This window comes from Felis catus, chromosome A1 (genome assembly GCF_018350175.1).
Source record: "Felis catus isolate Fca126 chromosome A1, F.catus_Fca126_mat1.0, whole genome shotgun sequence".
In the NCBI taxonomy this organism is placed as follows: Eukaryota; Metazoa; Chordata; class Mammalia; order Carnivora; family Felidae; genus Felis; species Felis catus.
Window position 1 is genome coordinate 73198315 of NC_058368.1, and position 19513 is coordinate 73217827.

The following is a 19513-nucleotide window of genomic DNA, read 5'->3' on the forward strand; positions in this document are numbered from 1 at the left end:
TCTCCTGCCTTCCCCAGTTCACACTGGCCACTGAAGTTGACAGACTGCCCTTTCTCTCCAGCCCCTGTCACTGCGTTATTTTGGACCTTACCACTTCCACTTCAGTTGCTTCCTTTGTGGCCTTTCTACCTTCAGTCTTGCCCCACTCAAAGCTATTTTCCACACTGTCACCATAGCAATTGCCTAAAGAATAAATCTGACCATGTCACATAACACATGATCTGTTCCTGACTACTGATAAAGTTTATTTGTATATCAGGACCCACAAAACGGAGGCAGGCCCAGCCATCTGGTCCACATCACAAATCCAAAACTTAAGGCATCCTGCACGTAATGGGAAACACCTGTCAAGGAAATCTAACATTCACTAATCACAATCCTCCAGCTGGGCTTTAGCTAGCTTACTTTACCTTAGAAAATGGGACCTCCTAGCCTTGTAAGGGAATCTCTAGCCTCCCAGGCAATCATGCTTGTTTCCTTGTTGCCTCTTCCAACGCCTCTTAAAACTCACATGTGCCCAAAATCCCTTGGGAAGAATGATCCAACTACTTGTGAGGCACTGTACTCCCCCAGTCGAGGATTGTTCTCCCTTGAAGAAAGGACATCAAACTGATTACTAAATTGTTTCAGTTTTGTAAATTGACAGCTTGGCAATGAGATGGGTCCTGAAGACAGCTGCTAAAGATTCTGGGGATGGCTTCTAGAAGCAGGTGATTGTACCCACAGAGCCATTTTATTTGCTGCCTCTCCAGCTGCTCTGGGAAGCTTCTCTCTGATCAAGCTCTGCTTATTTTGCATTCTGAACTCCTCAAGTTTGTTCATCTTAATCCTTCCAGGTGGAAAACTGGGGTGTGAGACTCCAGGGGTTTTTCTTCACAAGGTGGAAAACTGGGGTGTGAGAGACTCCAGATTTTCATGGTGAGACTTAGTAGGCCACATATTTAGGTTTGTAGCCAAACTCATCTATGATTAAGCACGTTGTGGGGGGTGGGGGGCTTTCAAGTCTCAGGAACAGTGCACACAGGCAGTCAGAAACGTAAGTCTGGCTGAATTATGATGGCTTATTTCAAGGGAAAATAATGGTTACCCTTCAATCTAAGGAAAGCAAGTTGGCAGCCATTGGGGGTGCAGGACTCACAAAACTCAAGGCAAGTCCACAGCACAAAGTGCTAGGAAGGTTGGGGAAATAAATTAACACAAGAAATTCAGACTTTTCTGATGAATGGCACATCAAAATCTAAGTAGGCACAAGTTGGACCATTAAAAGCCATTAGACTATCCACCACTACAAAGAAATAACAGATCTAGGGGTGCCTGGGTGGCTCAGTGGTTAAGCATCCAATTTCAGCTCCGGTCATGATCTCACAGTTCGTGGTTCAAGCCCCACAGCAGGCTCTGTGCTGACAGCTCAGAGCCTGGAGCCTGCTTTGGATTCTCTCTGTCTCTCTTCTCTCAAAAATAAATAAATGTTAAAAAAAGAAGAAAGAAATGCCTCCTACTACTCCCTTCTACCCTCCTTTACCTCAGTACTCAGTCTACTAATCCTCTGTCTGCACTGCCTTTCCACTCTAAACACACTGCAAGACCGTAAACAAAAACCTTCCAAATTAATGGCCTATGTCCAGAGGCCCTTATATCTACCCCCAAAGGAGGGTCGCCACATGGGCCCCTCTCGGGGTTGATGGGACTCCAAGGGATTCTCCAGTAAATCTCCACCAGTATTCCCTTAAACAACCAAGGGGAGACTAAAATAAAATTAATTTTAAAAACTTTGCCAAATTCTGGTAGATGCCCAACTTCACTCTCTACTTTAAACCCCACTCACTCTGGAGACTTGGAGAAAACTGATCAGGGAAACCTGAGAGAAGCCAGCAAAGGGTGGAAATTCTTACCAGAATCAGCTCTCCTGGATCTCTGTCTGTAGTGCCTGGTCAAGAGAGGAAGGTAAAATTTCATGTTATCTCTTCCTTTTCAAGATGCATTGGCTATTGATCCTTTCTCTCCCAAGGACAACTATTGCTTCTTACTTATCTCATTTTGTGTTCTGAGACCTGGGCTTGGCAACCATCAGGTTGGGGGCCCTCAAAAGATAGCCAGACAGAAATAGAAGTTGCATTACATTTGTGGCTAGTGCCCTACAGATTATTGCCAGCTTTCAAGGGAAGTAGGTCTTTGTTTCAGCTATCTTTGGGAGTGGCTCTGGATCTTGGGAGAGAGGTATCTTTTGCACCTTCTTTGGGAATGCCTCTTGCGTTCAATAGATTGTTCAATACTGACAGGAATATTTACTGCTTGTCCTGGCCTAAACCTAACAAGGTATTTAAAAGGATGATTTTTTTTTAACTGGTTCTATGGTTAGAGCTTTGCCAATATTGGAGGCTGATATTCAGAACCTCATAGGAAATTTTTTAGGCCTTCTGTCCTAAGTCAAATGAAACTATATACCCAAAAGGAAATAAAAACATTCCAAAGACAAATAGCTCTAAATCTAGAACACAGGAATCTTTTGATTTCCACCTTAGTTGGAAGAGCTTCTCCCTGACCTGAAGAAGCAAAGAGAAGATATATAGTTGGATGGGTGGTCAGCCCTTTGAGATCATACAGGTTGCAATACCAATTGTTTGAGGAATTACAAAGAACTGTCCTTATCTTGTAAATTCAGTCTTTACAAGAACAGAATTGCAGCTCTAGAAGCAATTCAAGACCCATCTATCATTTTTAATCAATCCCCAACTCTCCCCCACCCCCCTGCCCTGGCTAATCTATTAAAGTTTGTAGGTATTGTGAAATTTTGGTTTAGGGGGCACTTGGGTGGTTCAGTCGGTTAGGTGACCGACTTCAGCTCAGGTCATGATCTCACAGTCCGTGATTTCGAGCCCCATGTCAGGCTCTGTGCTGACAGCGTGGAGCCTGGACCCTGTTTCAGATTCTGTGTCTTCCTCTCTTCCCCTCCCCCACTCACGCTCTGTGTCTGTCTCTCTCAAAAAATAAATAAACATTAAAAAATTTTTTTTGGATTTAGGAAACATGTCCTTTTTGGAGGAGCTGGCATTCTTTCCTTGTGCCTTTGCAATGTAAATGTTCTACCCACTCTTCTCTGGGACCTGAAGGCCACCTCTTTGAAAAGCTAACTTCAGGGAGGTAATTCTTATCAGAAAGAAGGAAGAAAAGATAGAAAGGGACAGGAGGCTATCTGGAAACTAGGCCAATGAAAAATCTTTAAAACGTGTCAAGCCGTCTGAACAAGTAACCTTAACTTATTCCATCAATTTGGATCCAGCCGTTCTTTTATAATCTAGCAAGTTTTGCATTACTGTACCCTGGAAATCATCTTTTTCGATTTCTAAATTTACAGTGAAGTTTTTTCTTTTTTTTTTTTTAATTCAAAATGCCTGTCACCTGTGATTCTCCCCCAATAGCCCAAAGATAATAGAAGCCAATAGAGAGAGCCTCCTGCCTCCTCCAAAACGTTTAGAGACTGCAGGAAAGGCATCTGGAGAATATAATGGTTATAATGGAAGGCCATCTATCTGTTCCAGCACCAACCACACAACTCTGTGCAATGCATGAAGAGCTCTTGGTGGTGTCACCGGTCAAATACGACGTGTTTCTCCTTCCAAGGCTCAGAGCGGCGGTGCCTCTACAATTCAAACCCGGCTCTGGGCACAGTCTCTTCCTGCACTGGGAAGGAGTCGCCACACCTCTAAGAGGGGCGGGTCACTGAGGATCCAGACGGGGCCCCTCCCTCTCTGACAGTCTCCGATTTTAGAATGCAATTTAAATATACTCAACAGAGTCCCGGAGAGACACAGGGGAGAGGGGAGAGTTCACTTGGAGCCCGGGTCGGGTGGAGGATTACAGAATCCTAGAACCGGAGAGCTGACCTGAGATCATTCTCACATTGCAGTTGAGGGAACTTCAGGAGCCAGCCCGGGTCCTTCCAGTAGCTAGTGCGGAAGCTGAGAGCCCGGCTCCGCTCATCTGCTCCTCGTCCTGAGCCAGGGTGCGAGCCCAGTCCCTTTGCCTCTGGGCCCGGCAGCGCGTTGAGGGGACCGCGGGTGCAGGCGGCCACCTGTGGGCGCAGAACTCACTCCTTCGCGGCCCTTGGGCCGGCGCTCCGAGGCGCCGCAGCGCGGACGCCGGCAGACTGGCCCGCAAACCTGCCGCCTCAGGGGCCTGGCCCTGCCCCCATTCCGGGTCGCGCGAGCACCCGCCACAGGCCGCCCTGGTTTCCATAGCAACAGATGCACGAGTTCCCCAGAGGCGCCCCCAGGGTCAGAGGTCATCTCTGTGACAACGGAAGCTTCCCGCGCTACGGCGGCTCGGGCGGGCCGCTTCCGCCGCATTGCGCTGCGGCGCGCCGGGCGCTCCTAGGAAGGGAGCGCGCGGTGGCCGGTCCCGGAGCCTCGGGCCGCGGATCACACCTGGAGGAGGACCGTGTCTGGCCCGCGTGCCCCGTCTCTTCGGACTCAATTAGGCAGACTCACAACCCGACCTCGGCCAGGTCACCCAGGGGCCCGACTCCTGGAAGCGGATGGGAACCGCAGAGTGGCCGGCCCGGCTTGCAGGGAACAGTGACACGCCGCTCCGGAAAGCAGGGACTCTGCCCCCGCCCGTGCGGCCGGCCAGACCTCGTCCCTGACACACTTAGCGCCTGCCAGCCCTCGGCCAGTGGCCCAGCGCCCTCCGCCTTGACAGTAGCTCCAGAAAGGAGAAGCTACCTGGATCAGCGTGGTTGTTGGGATGTGCAGGGAGCTAGCGAGTTTGAAGATGACTGCTTTAAAACTGGAAAGAACAAAATATTAAGGGAGGGGGGCACCTTCTTTCCAAGCAACTGAACTAGAGGCTGTTTAGGTGCTGCCCCTCAAGAGCAAAAATATGCCACCAGGTAGGGTCCCAGTTACCACCTTCAGATAAAGAAGTTCGATAAAGAAAACAGGAGCAATTCATTGAGCTATTTTTGCGGAACGTCTTCCTTTTTAAAGAGAGGCAAATTTAAGATTAGAATAGAAAATGAACGGGGCTCTTGCAGAGGGCACCTGATGGCACCCTACCATTCGCTATTTAAAGGCTGAGAGTGCCAGATGGGGAGACTGTGATTGGTTCCGTGAGCTTGTATCCTTGAGTAAGGCCTCAAGTTTTGAGATTTAGGAAGAGGGTATTATAAAATGTGGGCCTAGGGAATGTTTGCAAGTGGTGTTTCAGGATGCTTTATCATGGCGGGATGAAGCGCTGAGAAGTCCACTAAGGACTTTTCTTCTCTTTGTTTTATCATTAAGAAACCAAATTCTTGGTTGGCACTGTTGGGAAGGAGTAAGCATTAAGTGACCTTAACCAAGCTAATTTATGATACCCGCTGTTACATTCCCACAGTTAACTTTCTCAGAGAATCCTGTTTTCACTATTAATTCATTGACTGAAAATGCATTGAAAACCTGCTCCGTATCATAAGTAGAGTTTATGTCAGGGAACAATAATTAAGGCAACAGTGCCCAACAATTGTTGGGTGACTTTCTTAGATAGTGTTAGTAGGTTAAATAAACAAAAACCTCAGTTTCCCTGCCAAACATGTCTGCATCATGCCTCCCTTTGCCTTCATGTTAATTCCTTCTCTGAACCTCCCTTCCTTTTATCACCCTGCCTTTTTCATTCTGAACAAAGCAGAAAGTCAGTTTGTAGCAACTAGAGAAATACACAGGGGAAAACATCAGGAAATACTTGGTCCTTAAAGAGCAGAAGAGCAAAGACATTAGTGCATCTCTAGAGGAATATGGAGGAACTCAGAAGTCTCCCTCAGAAAATTCTCTACCCTTCAGTGCTCAGGTTCAAGTCTTATAAGGAAATATGGAATGTGGTACACAAAATGAAACCCTAAACAACTATGGCACTGGGCAGGAAGAAGTGTCCGTTGTATTTCCCTGACCCACAGTCCCTCCTGGAGATGATCCTAAGGCTACACTCAAAGGTTTTATTACAAATATAGACACCACGATGTAATGTCTGGTTTAAAACTTAATAGAGGGGGAAAAAATAGAGGAGCTTCAAATATACTGTTAAATCCCAACTGTCTCGCCTTAAGGCATAAAAAACTATTTTGAATAAATACTTCCATTTTGAGACATCTACATGGTATTTATAGGAAGATTATGAGTCAATTGACTGAGTTATGATGCCAAAATGTACAAAGAAGCGAAAATTTTGATTGTTGTCCTTGTTGCCATATGTATTTTAAAAAACCAGAGAAGTCCCCAGTGTTTCTGTTGCTAAAACATGGAAGACTGGGTTTGAACGTTAAAGAAATGGTTTCACGTAGGAAATGTTAAATACAGTCTAGAATTACCTTTGGCACCTTCTGAAAGCGATGCATCGTTTGAAAAAATATTCTCAGTTTTAGATGCTGTGGAAGATGAGACTAGGCTGGATAGGAGTACACCCCGTCATCCTTGTGGTTAAAACCGAGTTTAGATTATCATGCATCGGATTTCACACTTGTTAACTTGGATTTCATTTCAAAAAAGAAAAATCCACTCTCCCAGAAAGTCAATACTTGGAAGCCAGTCTAAAATACTGTCCTTTGGTTCCTGAAGTGCCCCTGCTCTGCAAACTCATTTTGCTACTTCAGTAACTAAAGCTTCTTGGATGGAGTCCAAGGCCAACTCCGATTACACGGAATCCCACTCTAAAGGCAAGCATGTCAGAAAGAGAAGGGCCTCACACCTGTTTGGTGTTGCAGCCATGCAGTCTGAATTTGATGTCTCCATTTGGTACATGCTCAGTGTTTAGAAATGCAGAGGTTATGGCCAATTTGTGGCTCACCCAGCTCTACAGGCACCCAGGATGAGTCGGCAGGCTGAGAAGGGGAAGGAGTAAAAAAATGCTTACTTTCTTTTTTCGCCCGTCTCTCCCTATTTTCCCACTTCTAAATGCCATGACAGCCTTACATGTAAAGCAAGTCGTTTTAAAAGAATAACATATATTTAAATGAGTAACAGAGGCGTACCAGATGTTTTTGGCACCTAAAACAGCTTTAGCGAAAGGCAAAAGCAGAGCTGAAAGACACCAGAACAAGTAGGAAATAGCAAGTGACAATGAGTTCTACCAAGCCTTGCTTGTATGATCTCCAAGTTACCTGGCAGAGAGAAAGACTGCGTTCAGGAAAGGAGATGCTCGGGGTCATAAGTTTGTGAGATCTAAATGTGCTCTGCGGAACTAGGTCCAGGACATCTGCTTCATACCCTCCTTGCCACTGTCACTGGTACTTAATAAAATTATCTTTGATTACAACTTATCTTAAATTCTATGCTTTCCAAAAACCCTATCAAGCCATGGAAGTTTGGGCATCTCATGAGTGTGGTTCAATAAGTGTATCTATTTAAGGGTCTGGGCTTTCTCTGCTTGTTGTACATTATGTGTCTTGAAGAGATATCCATGACATGACCTTAGTATTTACCTTTGTTGTGGATTTTTTTTTCCAGCCACTATCCTTAGCAGCTGTCACTCAAAGTGTAGCGACCTAGATTAGTACCCAACTGGCCTGTGATACACATTGGTCAGTCCAATCTATCATTGCTGGTTTAACGAAACATATCAAGCCCTCCTCCAGGCTAACTAAGTGCCTTGGACTTAGTATTCCCTATTTAATGATTTGCCTAAAACACAATCACCTTGCATGACTCACAGTGAAAGCTGAAGCAGGTAACATTTATTCTAAACATACAGCCATTGCTCAACTAGGAGAATAGGGGACAGTAGGACATTTAAGCGTGAGTGTGCATGTGTGTGTGTGCTCTCTGTTAATAGTTGTATTGTGAGACACTGGACGTTTCTATGAAGACGGTAGATTTACATTATATGCAGGATTTCCAAGCTATTACAATTTATTTTAACAAGCATATATTGTGTAAGTATAATCTTCATGTTCTTTTCCAGTTAAATCTTACATAAAAGCAACTACAAAAAGCCTTTTAAATTAACACCTCTTATTTAAAAGCTAATAACTTTGGGATAGATAAATAACTTTGTCCTTAAGTGCATGACTCTATTTTCACATCAACATGAGTATATAGCAGAGTTTTAAAAGTCCTCCAACGAGCCTTGACCAAACTACCTATACTTCTTGACAATTTAAAAATTGGGAATAATCAGTAATTTGTTCTATAATTTGCAAAAGTTGGGAAGAATTATTAATCTACACAGTCTTCACACTGAATTCCTGATCCTAGTACTGGTAGTTGGTGGGATTCTGCCAAACTTCTTAGTTTGAAACCTGTTAATTGTCCTTATTTTAGATTTAAGATAACATAAAAGGTAGTAGTCAATCTGTTCTCTTTGGTTTTAACAGTTAAGAGGATGTTAGTCTTTGTTTTATTTTAATTACCCAATTAACTTCTTGGTTATACTGCTATCTTGGGATCGAAAACCTGCAAACGATTTTAGGCTTCATGTTAATAGCAGAAGGAGAATGGAATCTACCAGTTACAATCCTGAAAGGGAATGGTTAAGCATGGATTTGAGTCAAGTTCAAAAAGCAAAACTTTTAGAAGATGAGATAGTGTGACACATTAATGTCACATTTTTAAAACAGCTTACAAAATGCTCCAGTTCCCAGGTTGGAACTCTAACTTCTAGCAATGTAAGACTACACTATCCTATCAGAATAGTTGGTGATGTCGTTAGACACTCTTTGAATTAACCTATCAATTCACACCCAAGTACTTTAGCATTCATAAGCTGCAAAATAAATTACTCTAAAAATAATGTGTCATTTGACACCTTCCAAAATGTCTTGGAAAGAAAAAAAAAATCTTCTTTATTCAGAGAGAGGAAAGTGGGTGGGGTGGGGGAGGTGTAATAAAAATATCTTGAATCGTGTATGGGGGGAGGGGAATTAGTGTTTCCAGTAAAATTGTTTACAAAAAAAAATTATAAAGGCCAGTAAGGAAACTTAGTGTCCCCAGTCCACCCTCCAGTACTATGGAGGGAGTGACTTTATGGTCCCTAGACTAATGGCCGAATCCAAAAAAAAAAAAAAAAAAAAAAAATGCTTTTACAGTATTCCTTTCTCAAAAGGGGGCTAAATCTTTTCACAGGACAGGAAAAGGCTTCAAAACCAACTATTTTCACTGCGTGAAGGAACAATCCCTCTCTCCCAACGGCAGCCCTTGACTTGTCCCACTTGGGTAAGTCTCGCAAAAAAGGTCTTCACATTAACTTGTGATACAGTAGTGCTGCGGATCTAGGCATCACCGAAACATCAGCAAGTGTTGGGCCGGACGCGGGCTTGGGGTACACCTCACAGCTGAATTACAAATGCGGGTGGTAAGGTGACAACACGGCTTTCTCCTTGGGCAATGCTCAGGATGGTGGTATCAGCTCAGAGTTGCTAAACGTTGAGGAGTTGGGAGAGAGAAGGGTAAAAGGACAGGGGACTGAGGGAGGGGGAGGAGGGGGAAGGAGGGGGAGGACGCCACAGAAGGGGCCGATGAGTAAGGGGCAGAGCCACAGCACAGGGATGAGAATTCCAGGGCAGAGGCACAGAGCCCACTGCAGCACGGCGCCCGCGGGCAGCCAGAGACTTCCCCCAGAGCCTCCACAGCCACCCAAACGTCCCAGCTGGGGCAACTGCCCAGGTGTCCTCCGCCCGCAGGAGGGCATCTGCCCTTTCGGACGGTCTAACAACTCCTGCAGCGGTGGGGGCCTCACAGGGTGCTCAGCCTCCACACCCACCGCCTCCATCCCCGCCCACCCCCTCCTCCCCCTCCACTCCCTCCTTCCCCTCCTCCTCCTCCTGTTCGCCCTCCTCCCGCTCCTCCTCCTCCCCCTCCTCCTCCTCCTCCTGCTCTCACTCCAAGCACCCGCAGACGGCAGCCCCCTCGGAGCGAGCCGCCCCAGCTACGCTGCATTTGCAAGGTTCGGAGGCAGGGAGGCAGCAGCCACTTGCTGCCCGACCCCGGCGGAGCTTGGGGTGTCAGGGCGGCCGCGGGGAGCCATGATCGACTACACCGCAGTGCCAGCGTCAGGAGCCTCCAGCGCCCCGGCTACCACTGCAGGACGGCCGGTGCCCCGTCCCCGCCCCCCCAGCGCAGCCCCAGACACAAACACAGCGCCCCCGGGCCCTCCCCAGCCTGAACTGAACCCGGGGACGCCACACACCCCCGCTGCCTACGCGCGCGGCTCCCAGACTGGCTGCGCCCAACCTCCTCGTCGGCGCGCCGCCGCCACCACGCAGCCCTCCGGTCCGGCCTCCCTGGCGGACTCGCCCACAGCTTCGCGGCCGCCCCCAAACGCCTCAGATGGGGATACCGGGAAGTGAACCCCGGGGACTCGACTCCCCGAATCACCTGCATTTGCATTTCTTATGTAATGCACTGCAAGTTGCCCGCTTGGAGCCTTTGGAATAGGGGCGCATGATCACCAGAGCCTGAAGCTGGGACCCACGGTCCGGTTCATCCGCACTCGTGGGACTCAGGCGCAGGGTTTTGATACTGTTTGGGGAGGTGGGGGGAGCGTTAAATTACATATATTAGAGGGGCTGAGTTTGTCTCTTCGGTCTGGGGTTCCCCCAGGCATAAGCCCAGCTCAAGCATCCCCAGCAGCAGGAGGTGTCAGAGGCAGACGGGGGAATGAGTTAATACTCGTGCACGGAGAGCTAGACGGGGGAGGGAGGCGGGGGCTGACGGAGGAGCGGGGCCGCGAGGGAGAGGGCCTCTTTTACTTCGGTAAAGGTGATGGGGTGGCGAACATTGTGCAAGCTAATCAGAAAGTCTAGAGCAGGCTCTCGGCACCGAGCTACATCCCTGAACCTGCAGCCCAAGTACGAAGAGCTCGCGGTTCCTTCTCCTGGCAACTACCGAAGCTTCAGCCGCCTCGGGCAAAACCTTAAACCACAGCCCTTCAAATATTCCACCAAACATAGGCAACCAAATACATTAAAAAAAAAAAAAAAAAAAGTTTCCTCCTCCCTCCTAGTGATGGATGTGTCACAGCCAAGAGATGCTGACCGTGGTTTTCGGGCTCAGAGACGCCGATCCAGCTGTTACTTGTTTATTCATGCAACACCTCTATATGCAACACTGTCCTGGTTCCTTCTCTGTTCCCCTGCCTTCCTGCATAGCAGGACTGCATATCTAGCTCAATGAGCAACAGACAGGTTATTATGAGGAAAAACATAACATGATGCATGTTTTGCTTACCAGTTGGGTTCTTGTTTTTCTTAAGACTCTTGCCACAAAGACACTGCAGCATATGCGTTCCTTTGCTGAAAATGTTCCAAAGAAACCACATTGATTTGGGCGAAAAGCAATCCAGCAGCTTAGACACCCTGAGAAAGAAGAGATCCTTGTGGTTGCATAATAATAATTTGAAATCAGTTCTCCTGAAGAGGGGCACCGGTTTTACCATAGGAAAAACGATAATATTCCGGATCTTCTCCCAGTTTTTTCCCCTCACGTGGTATATTTCTTTGAGACTTCTCAGTGATTGTTTTTTTTCGGCCAGGGTGAATGATTTATCCCCCTCGATCACCACTGGATTATTACCGAAGGGTTGGAAAAAAAATCCTTTTTCAGCATGAAGCCAAACAAAAAAGCAAAGAAATCCCAACAGAGACCAGAACTAATCAGAGAGAACAGTAATGCACAAAAGATCCCCAAAGAGAAAACCATAGCCTTTTACTTGATCGCTATGAGGATGGGTGGGTCTGCAGAAGGCAAAGCAGGATTCATCTCACTGAGAGAAGACTGCCATTGTGTAGCCCCTAGGAGAGAAGGAAAAAAAAAAAAAAAAAAAAAAAAAAGGAAAGAAAGAAAGAAAGAAGAAAAAAAAAGAAAAAAAAAAAAAACACACACCAGCACACGCACACACACCAAATACCACCTCCGAGATCGAGTCTGACAGCCGAAGACAGAGCCTCCCTTCTCCCGGTGTCGGTTTTTTTTTTTTTTTTTTTGGTTTTTTTTTTTTTTTTTTTGGTTTTTTTTTTGGTTTTTTTTTTTTTTTTTTTTTAATAATCAATCGCCAGTGCTCAGTGGGATCGGATTGAACCTGCCGTTCTCAATCACCACGAAGAAAAGATGCAAATCCAGGTGCCCCCTCCCCTTGTCAGGCTTGTAGTAGGTAGAGAGCGCCACGGATCCCCTTCCTCCTTCCTGTCACTCTCCCAGTTTCCAACAACGGTGAGCATGAGGAAAATCTCCCCTCCGGATTCCTCGCCCAGCCTCGGATGTGAGTTACAGGCATTAGAGGGAGGAGGAGGAGGAGTTGAAGTTTGCATTGAAAAGACTGGCTTTCCATGACGTAGCCACGTGCTTTCAGACCCGTCACCAGTGAGATGCTTCAACCCGCCCGGGGAGGGCAGTGTCACTGCAGTCCTCCGCTACTTTCCCCCTTGGAAGTCCCCCACCGCCGGCACCCAGCCCCAGCCCCAGCCCCAGCCCCAGCCCTGGACCCTTTTCCCTCCTCTGCCCAGCATGAGTCGGCTGGCAGCTCGCTCCAGGAGCCATCTAACAGAGCCTTCGGTTAAAAGTGAATTCTGAAAAGGAAAATTAACAATTATAATTAGCAAACCTCAGAAAATACAACAGAGGGAAGGGGTTTAAAGACAAACAAACAGTAGTTTGGTACCACTCCTCACAGCCAGAATGAGCTCCACCTTACTTAACATTCGCAAAAACAGCACCTAAAGCATCTAAAACATTAAGGAAAACTCAAGCTCCTTTAGCTCTTATTATTTGAATTCTACTTAAACTGCCGTTTGAAAAAATATAGTCTAGGTGTATGCCAAATATGTACTTGCAGAAATAGCCTGTTAAAGGAACAACTACTAAAATCTAGGTGGCAGAATATATTTTGGTGGAGAGGGTCATATGTACATGAGAAAAGTTATGCCTTTTCTAGATAGACAATCCATTATCTTCAAATAATGTTTTTGAACAGAAAGCACTCTGCTTACATTACACACTAATTCATTGCTTGTTTCTGCACCCATTAATTGAGCAGACATTAAATTCACCCTCATTCCATTCTCATCCACACTAATATACAACCTTGTCACCCGCCATCACCATCTAACCTAAAAAAAACGGACAGATTTTCTATTTCATCACCATATAACCCGGCTTCCTACTTTCTCAGAAAATCAAGACTTAGGGTGCAACTAAAGATTTTGTCTTATTTGGGAAAAAAATACAATGCGTAAAATAATACAAACTATTACAAAGAATAGTATCACAAGCTCCAATGTGCTCACTACTCAAATTAATAAATGTTAGCATTTCAACATACTTGTGATGTGAGCATTAAAAAGTAAAATTGACCACTCTCACTCTTGTTAAGAAATTATGGCCACTTATTTCCAGCTTATGGAAAATTGACATAAAAAGTTTAACTAATTTAAAAATATATTTTAGAAGCGCCATTTCAATTCCAAAAAATTAAAACTGCCTTTACTGTGTGGGATATCAAACTATCTTATAAACAAAGAGCTATACATTTATGTAGTTGGGGAATGAGAGATGAACTGACTTTAAAGAAAATTAACTCCTTGATTATTAGTTATCAAAAAATTAAAAAATAGAATAACTTTCCCACTGCTACAGTTTTCTAATATCTAGGAGGCATTTTCAGATGTCAAAATTTGCATCCAATATCCAGAACCTTTTTGGGAAACATTAGTCCATTTTAGTTAAGATAGAAAAAGAATGTAAAACAAGTAAATTCTATTAAAGCTAAGAAACTGGAAAGTTAAATAGCGATGCCCTCAATGTGCCAAAAGCATCATGTCATAAAGCTCAAAGAAATTACCAAGATTAAACTGCAGTCTAAATAAAGTTTGGGAAGTAAAGAAAGAGGGAATACCAAGAGTCCATGAATTTAGTGCCAAATGACTTAGGAGAAGCAGGCTGAAAAAAAGCAATGAAGAGCAGAATTCTTTTTTGAAAGAGGAAAAATGAGATAGCACAGCCAAGTAATTAGGAAAGCATTTTTGATATTATCAGAGACAAACACCTCATGCTGCTACTATCACATTCCGGTGTCCTGTCATGGGTTCCAGAACATCCCAATATACTAACCCTGGACACAGGCCCCAGAGAAACAGTTGAATAAAAAATATTCTCCAAAGAGTTCTTCTGAACTCACATAGCTCTAAGGTTCTGTAAAAGCTTGCCGAGTTCCCCGAGGTCTTTCACAAGCAGAGTAAAGTCTGGGGAGATGTTCTGTAATTATTGGAACTTTTCACATGCTCAGTTTGTGTAAAGAGAACATCTCTCATACTGGTTCTCCGTGCATTTCCAAATGGGACGCTCTTCTTTACATCACGACAGTGAATTTGATCCCTCCTAAGATAAAGAATTACTGCGAGAAAGCTATGGTGTGTTTTGCTAGATGCTGGTGGAAAACTTATTGCATCTTTGTCCTATAACCTAAGGAACAACATAAAAGGTAATTAACTGTGACTACTATTTATTGAGAATCTATTATGCCAGGCACCGTGTTAGTCGCTTTTCATCTTTTTTTTTTTAATTTTTTTTTCAACGTTTATTTATTTTTGGGACAGAGAGAGACAGAGCATGAATGGGGGAGGGGCAGAGAGAGAGGGAGACACAGAATCGGAAACAGGCTCCAGGCTCTGAGCCATCAGCCCAGAGCCCGACGCGGGGCTCGAACTCACGGGACCCCGCGAGATCGTGACCTGGCTGAAGTCGGACGCTTAACCGACTGCGCCACCCAGGCGCCCCTCATCTTTTATGCTACTTAAAGGAAAGAGAAATCTTTTAGCACAATGTATGTGCAAATCTTTTAGTACAATGTTTTCTATATTTATTGATACATTATTTACTTACGTTGCATAGGCTCTTATTAACATGACTAAGCAAACAAACAAATGAAAAATACCAAATATTTTTATCTGGAAAAGATGGCCTACCTGATTCAGGTTACTTTCGGTCCAAAGGACTTGCAATTTCTGATGACCTCGAAGTCATCCAATTCAATTACTCAACCAATATTTATTGAGCATTGACCCTATGAAAGTAACTGTACAGGAGTCCATGTTGCATGCTAACTCATAAAATTAAACCAGCTCTCCAGTTACACAATAAAGAAGACCAAGAGGCAACAGAGGTTTCTGGGGGCCTTCGGTTTAGGGATGATCTGAAGATCCTTACACTGTCTTGAGTTCAGACTATTATTTAAGTTCCATTTTGGAAGACATCAAAATTGTTAGTTACCCTTTGCCATGCTACAAATCAATATTAGTTGACAAAAACTAAAAGTGTTAGAAAATGCAAGCTTTGGAACACATGTGAGTAAAGATAAAATGAGAAAAGCCTCATCATAACTATAAGAATTAACAGCAAAAGCCGTAGTGTATTTAGGCAGAAAAGACTGCGTTTTTCATTAGACTGAGGTCAAATAAACCCATTACTCATAACCAAGTACATTTAAAAATTAAACTTACCTTCAGCATATCATAGTTAACTAACCTAAAGGTAAGTCTAATGACTAGAATTTCAGAACACAATAAAGTACACATTTTATTATAATACAGAACATGTGAACGTTCATGAAATTAGTCATCAAACGTCTTTGTAACGGTCTTAGCATGCTTTTTCTAATTGTTCCCACTAGTTACTTTTCTAGTCATTCTTTCTTTCAGTAATAAAACCCCACTCACCACCACAGTTTGAGAAGGGCACACTGATACGCAGGTGGAGAAGGGAATTCCCAGCCTCAGTTCCAGAGAAGTTATGGTCATGTGACTGGATTCTGACCAACGAGATGTGAGCGGAAGTGACGGGTTCAACTTCCTGGTCACATTCTTCAGAGGAAGTTGCCTATCTTCACTTCTCCGTCTTGTCTTCCCTGTGAGCTGAAAGTAATGGTGTGAGCAGCTTTGGCAGCACAGACAGGAACACACCCCGGGAATAAAGTACCGAGATAGAAGTAACTTGGTCAGAACAGCCAACCTGTCCTTGACTGCTGCACTTTGGATGACAGAGAAAGAAGCCTTTGTTTGAGCCACTGTACTTCGTGTGAATTCCTCACAGCTTAGTCTCTCTACTAGCTTATGGACCGGTCTACAATTAATAACAACACATTTATATTTGAGGTACTTACGTTAAAAGGATAAAGAACACAAGTACATCACTTATAACCTATCACTTTATTCACAGCCTGTGATTTGATTCTCCTTTCCATTCACTGAAGCGGCTACTGATCTCTTAGCTGCTTTTTATAAACTCTCTTGCTTATCTCATTGTCAGATCTTACTCCCTTTGTCTCCTTCTCTGTCCTGCTCCCTGCCCATCAGATGTAACCCATGACAGTTTAGAGCTTAGGACCATGACAATAAAGCTTTGATCACTGAAAGGAGAAGAAAGACAGAGTGCAAAGTGTTGGGAAGAAAGAGTAGGTCAGAAAGAGGAAAAGAAGACCAATGTGTACACCGGGACCTCCGTGTCTATATTTACCTTGTAAACTTTTTCCAGAAAGATGGTGCCTTTTGTCGTTTGCACACTTACTCCTTCTCTATTTTCCTGTTAACAATTATTATCACTTTTTAAGGAATAATTCTAAATTTCACACGATGGTACTACACATTAGTACCATTTTCTTCCTCTCCCCATGTTCCCACACTGGCTGGTGGCACAGAAAACCTCTGCTCCCCTCCCCTGGAGGGAACAGTCTGGAAAGGTAACCCCAGTCCTTCTCTCTGCCCCCTCCCAATTTCTTAATGAAGAAAAGAATGACCTAAGTGGCCCAGCCCCTTCTCTCTTTTTATTTGCATCTGCCTGCCTGCAAAAGGTTTGCAGACTCCTGGGGCCCCTGGGTGGCGGCTCAGTCGGTTGAGCTTCCAACTTCAGCTCAGGTCGTGACCTTGCAGTTCGTGAGTTGGAGCTCTACATCAGGCTGGCTGCTGTCAGTGCAGAACCCACTTCAGATCCTCTATCCTCCTCTCTCTGCCCCTCCCCCATGCGCACCCACTTTCTCTCTCTCTCTCTCTCTCGCTCTCGCTCTCTCTCTCTCTCTCTCTAAAATGAATAAACATTTTTTAAAAATTTTTTTCAGACTCCTGTCCTTCAGCTCCTCTCTGTGGAAAGCATTGTCTTCTAGAAGCAGGTCTGGAGCTCGGACTCTCTCTGTACTCCTTAGGGGGCTTGGAGCAGACACCATCAGTGCCCCATATAGATCCCTTTCATCCTGCCATATCAGCATGTTCTGTTTGATTTCCAGTGTCCGGTATCTCCATCTCTGACCCTGAGGAATTTTTGTCCACATGGAAGTCCCCTCTGTCCAGGTACTCATAGAAAAGCTTGGGCATTAACGCTCCCTAGGAGAATTTCTCTGTGTTCTCCATGATGAAACACCCCAGCTCTCTTACCTCTTAGGAGGGTTAATGATGAGGCATGTGTTTTCCATCCTTTCCCAGAGCTTCCCTGTGGGATTAAGACAGTCTCCCACTGGGATTGTTGGCTATCAACATACTATTGGCCCTCTCCCCTTCCCCGTATCCATTCCTCATTCATCTGCTATATTCTTTCCCCAATAAACTACTTCTACTACAACCTCTGTAAAAACTCAACTCAATACAGGTTGAAGAGAGAAAACAGGGGTTCTGGATACATGTGCCTCACTTACAGAATCAAACTCTTCCTTGAGTGCTCATTGAAGTTTCCAGATGTGAAGGTAATATTCAGTGAGACCAATTATTGTCCACAGGTTATGTTTTGCTCCCCAAAACAACCTCATCAGTAATGAAACTAATATTTATTTCTATCTTTCTAGTTTGTGTGGCCATATTCCCTGATTGAATCTGAACTCAGAAGTGGAGAAAAGAGGCAGGATTAATTCCTACCTTGTAGGACCCCCAAATACTAGAAAATAATATGTGAGAAAAATCCCCATCTTTGTTCCTATCATGTTCAGAGAGTATAATCATAAAACAGTGAAGAACCTGCCAAGAGATACAGGAAAAGCAGATGAATTCCCCTGAGTTCTCAGAAATATGAGCTTCTCTTGGCAAAATGCCACAAAGCTTCGTTTCTCACCTAAAGGAACTTTATCTCAGCCCATATGGATTAAATATGCCTTGCAGTAAAACCCCAATTTCCTCCACAACCTCAGTAAGAAAACAGGAGACCCTTCTCTGCATCCTCCGAGGCAGGTGGAAGTTGACCTTAAACAAGCAGGATTGGCCTTGAATAATTGGAAGGGCTCTACAGATGGTCTATCATATCAATGTCTCTAGACCCTTACAACCATCCCCCCTATTTAAAAACATACCAAACCTTCTTTAGCATGATTTACATTAATATGAATTAAATATATTGACTAAAACCAAATCAAAGCAATGGCAACTTTTTTAGACTACTTCAAACTACACTCCGCTTTCTCCCCATTAACCCAAAATTCTCTTATGCCTTACCCTGAGGAAGTGTACCCCAATTGAAAACCATTGCTGTCTATGGTTTGAAGTGTTCTCAAGGGAAACTGTCTTTTCTGTAAATAGGATCCTGTTCCTTAATCCCTAGAACTCTTAAATATGACAACACTGGATATACCATTTTTTAATTTACAGGAGAAATTTGTCACTGAACTTTCTCAACTTGGGAAGAGACTTCTATAGTCAAAAATTCAGAATATTATTTATCCCAGACAACAGTTCACTTTCTAAAATTTGTAGAAATGGGGAATAAGAATTAACATGATCGAATACATGCCTAGTGAGAAGAGGTGCATCCCTCTGCACAATGAGCTGTGTATGGTCAGCTCAGCAACCGCCAATGCCCCATTCCAAACTTACCTGGAGAAGCCAGGAACCCACTTCCCAAAACACCTTTTCTGTGTGGCTTCAGGTTAGTTCTCTCTAATGAGAGGCCCTCAAATGAATTTGGAAGCAGAAGAGGAAAGGCCAGTTCTCTGAAGGCAATTGCTGGCCAGTGCAAGATTCAGGGTGGTTTCTTGGTGCCTCTGTGAGAACCATGCCTCTACTAAGAATCCTAGTCAACTCTTGAGAGTGCCCACTTCAGTGCTTCAGGCTAAGATAATGGGTAAGAGTTTACCTGACTTTGAGTTCCAGCTTTTCCAACAGCCCTAAATCCCCAATTCCCATTTTAAGACACTTGGTTTTTGTTTTTCAGGCTTATTATTATTATTATTATTATTATTATTTATTTTTGATAGAGAGAGTGTGACAGAGGGGCAGAGAAAGAGGGAGACAGAGCATCAGAAGCAGGAGCTCGAACTCACAAACCATGAGATCATGACCTAAACGAAAACCAAGAGTCAAGTGTTCAACCTACTGAGCCCTAAAACACTTTGAAATCTGGGGCACCTGGGTGTCTCAGTCAGTTGAGTGTCCAACTTCAATTCAGGTTATGATCTCAGGATTCACTCATTGCTATCATCAGGGAGCCCACTTCAGATCCTGTCTCCCCCTCTGTCTGTCCCTCCCCTGCTCATTCTCTCAAAAATAAATAAACCTTTAAATCACTTTGAAATCAGAATGCATCAA

General features: G+C 44.4%; 1 protein-coding gene across 2 annotated transcripts in view; it reads right to left on the reverse strand.

Moving 5' to 3' along the window:
- FGF14 (fibroblast growth factor 14) overlaps nucleotides 1–11772 on the reverse strand; it is a 623517-nt gene extending 611745 nt beyond the window's left edge. The window contains exons 1-2 of one of the 2 annotated variants that reach the window (XM_019829233.3): nucleotides 3885–4220; nucleotides 1893–1927 (exon numbers count right to left, since the gene is read on the reverse strand). Coding sequence is in view for 1 of the 2 variants with exons in the window: in XM_019829208.3 (XP_019684767.2) it covers nucleotides 11193–11400 (208 nt within the window). In the remaining variant the exon portion in view is untranslated. Of the gene's footprint in view, nucleotides 1–1892; nucleotides 1928–3884; nucleotides 4221–11192 lie in introns of those variants that run through there. The other variant, XM_019829208.3, reaches the window with a different exon arrangement.
- Between the last annotated feature and the right edge of the window lie 7741 nt (nucleotides 11773–19513).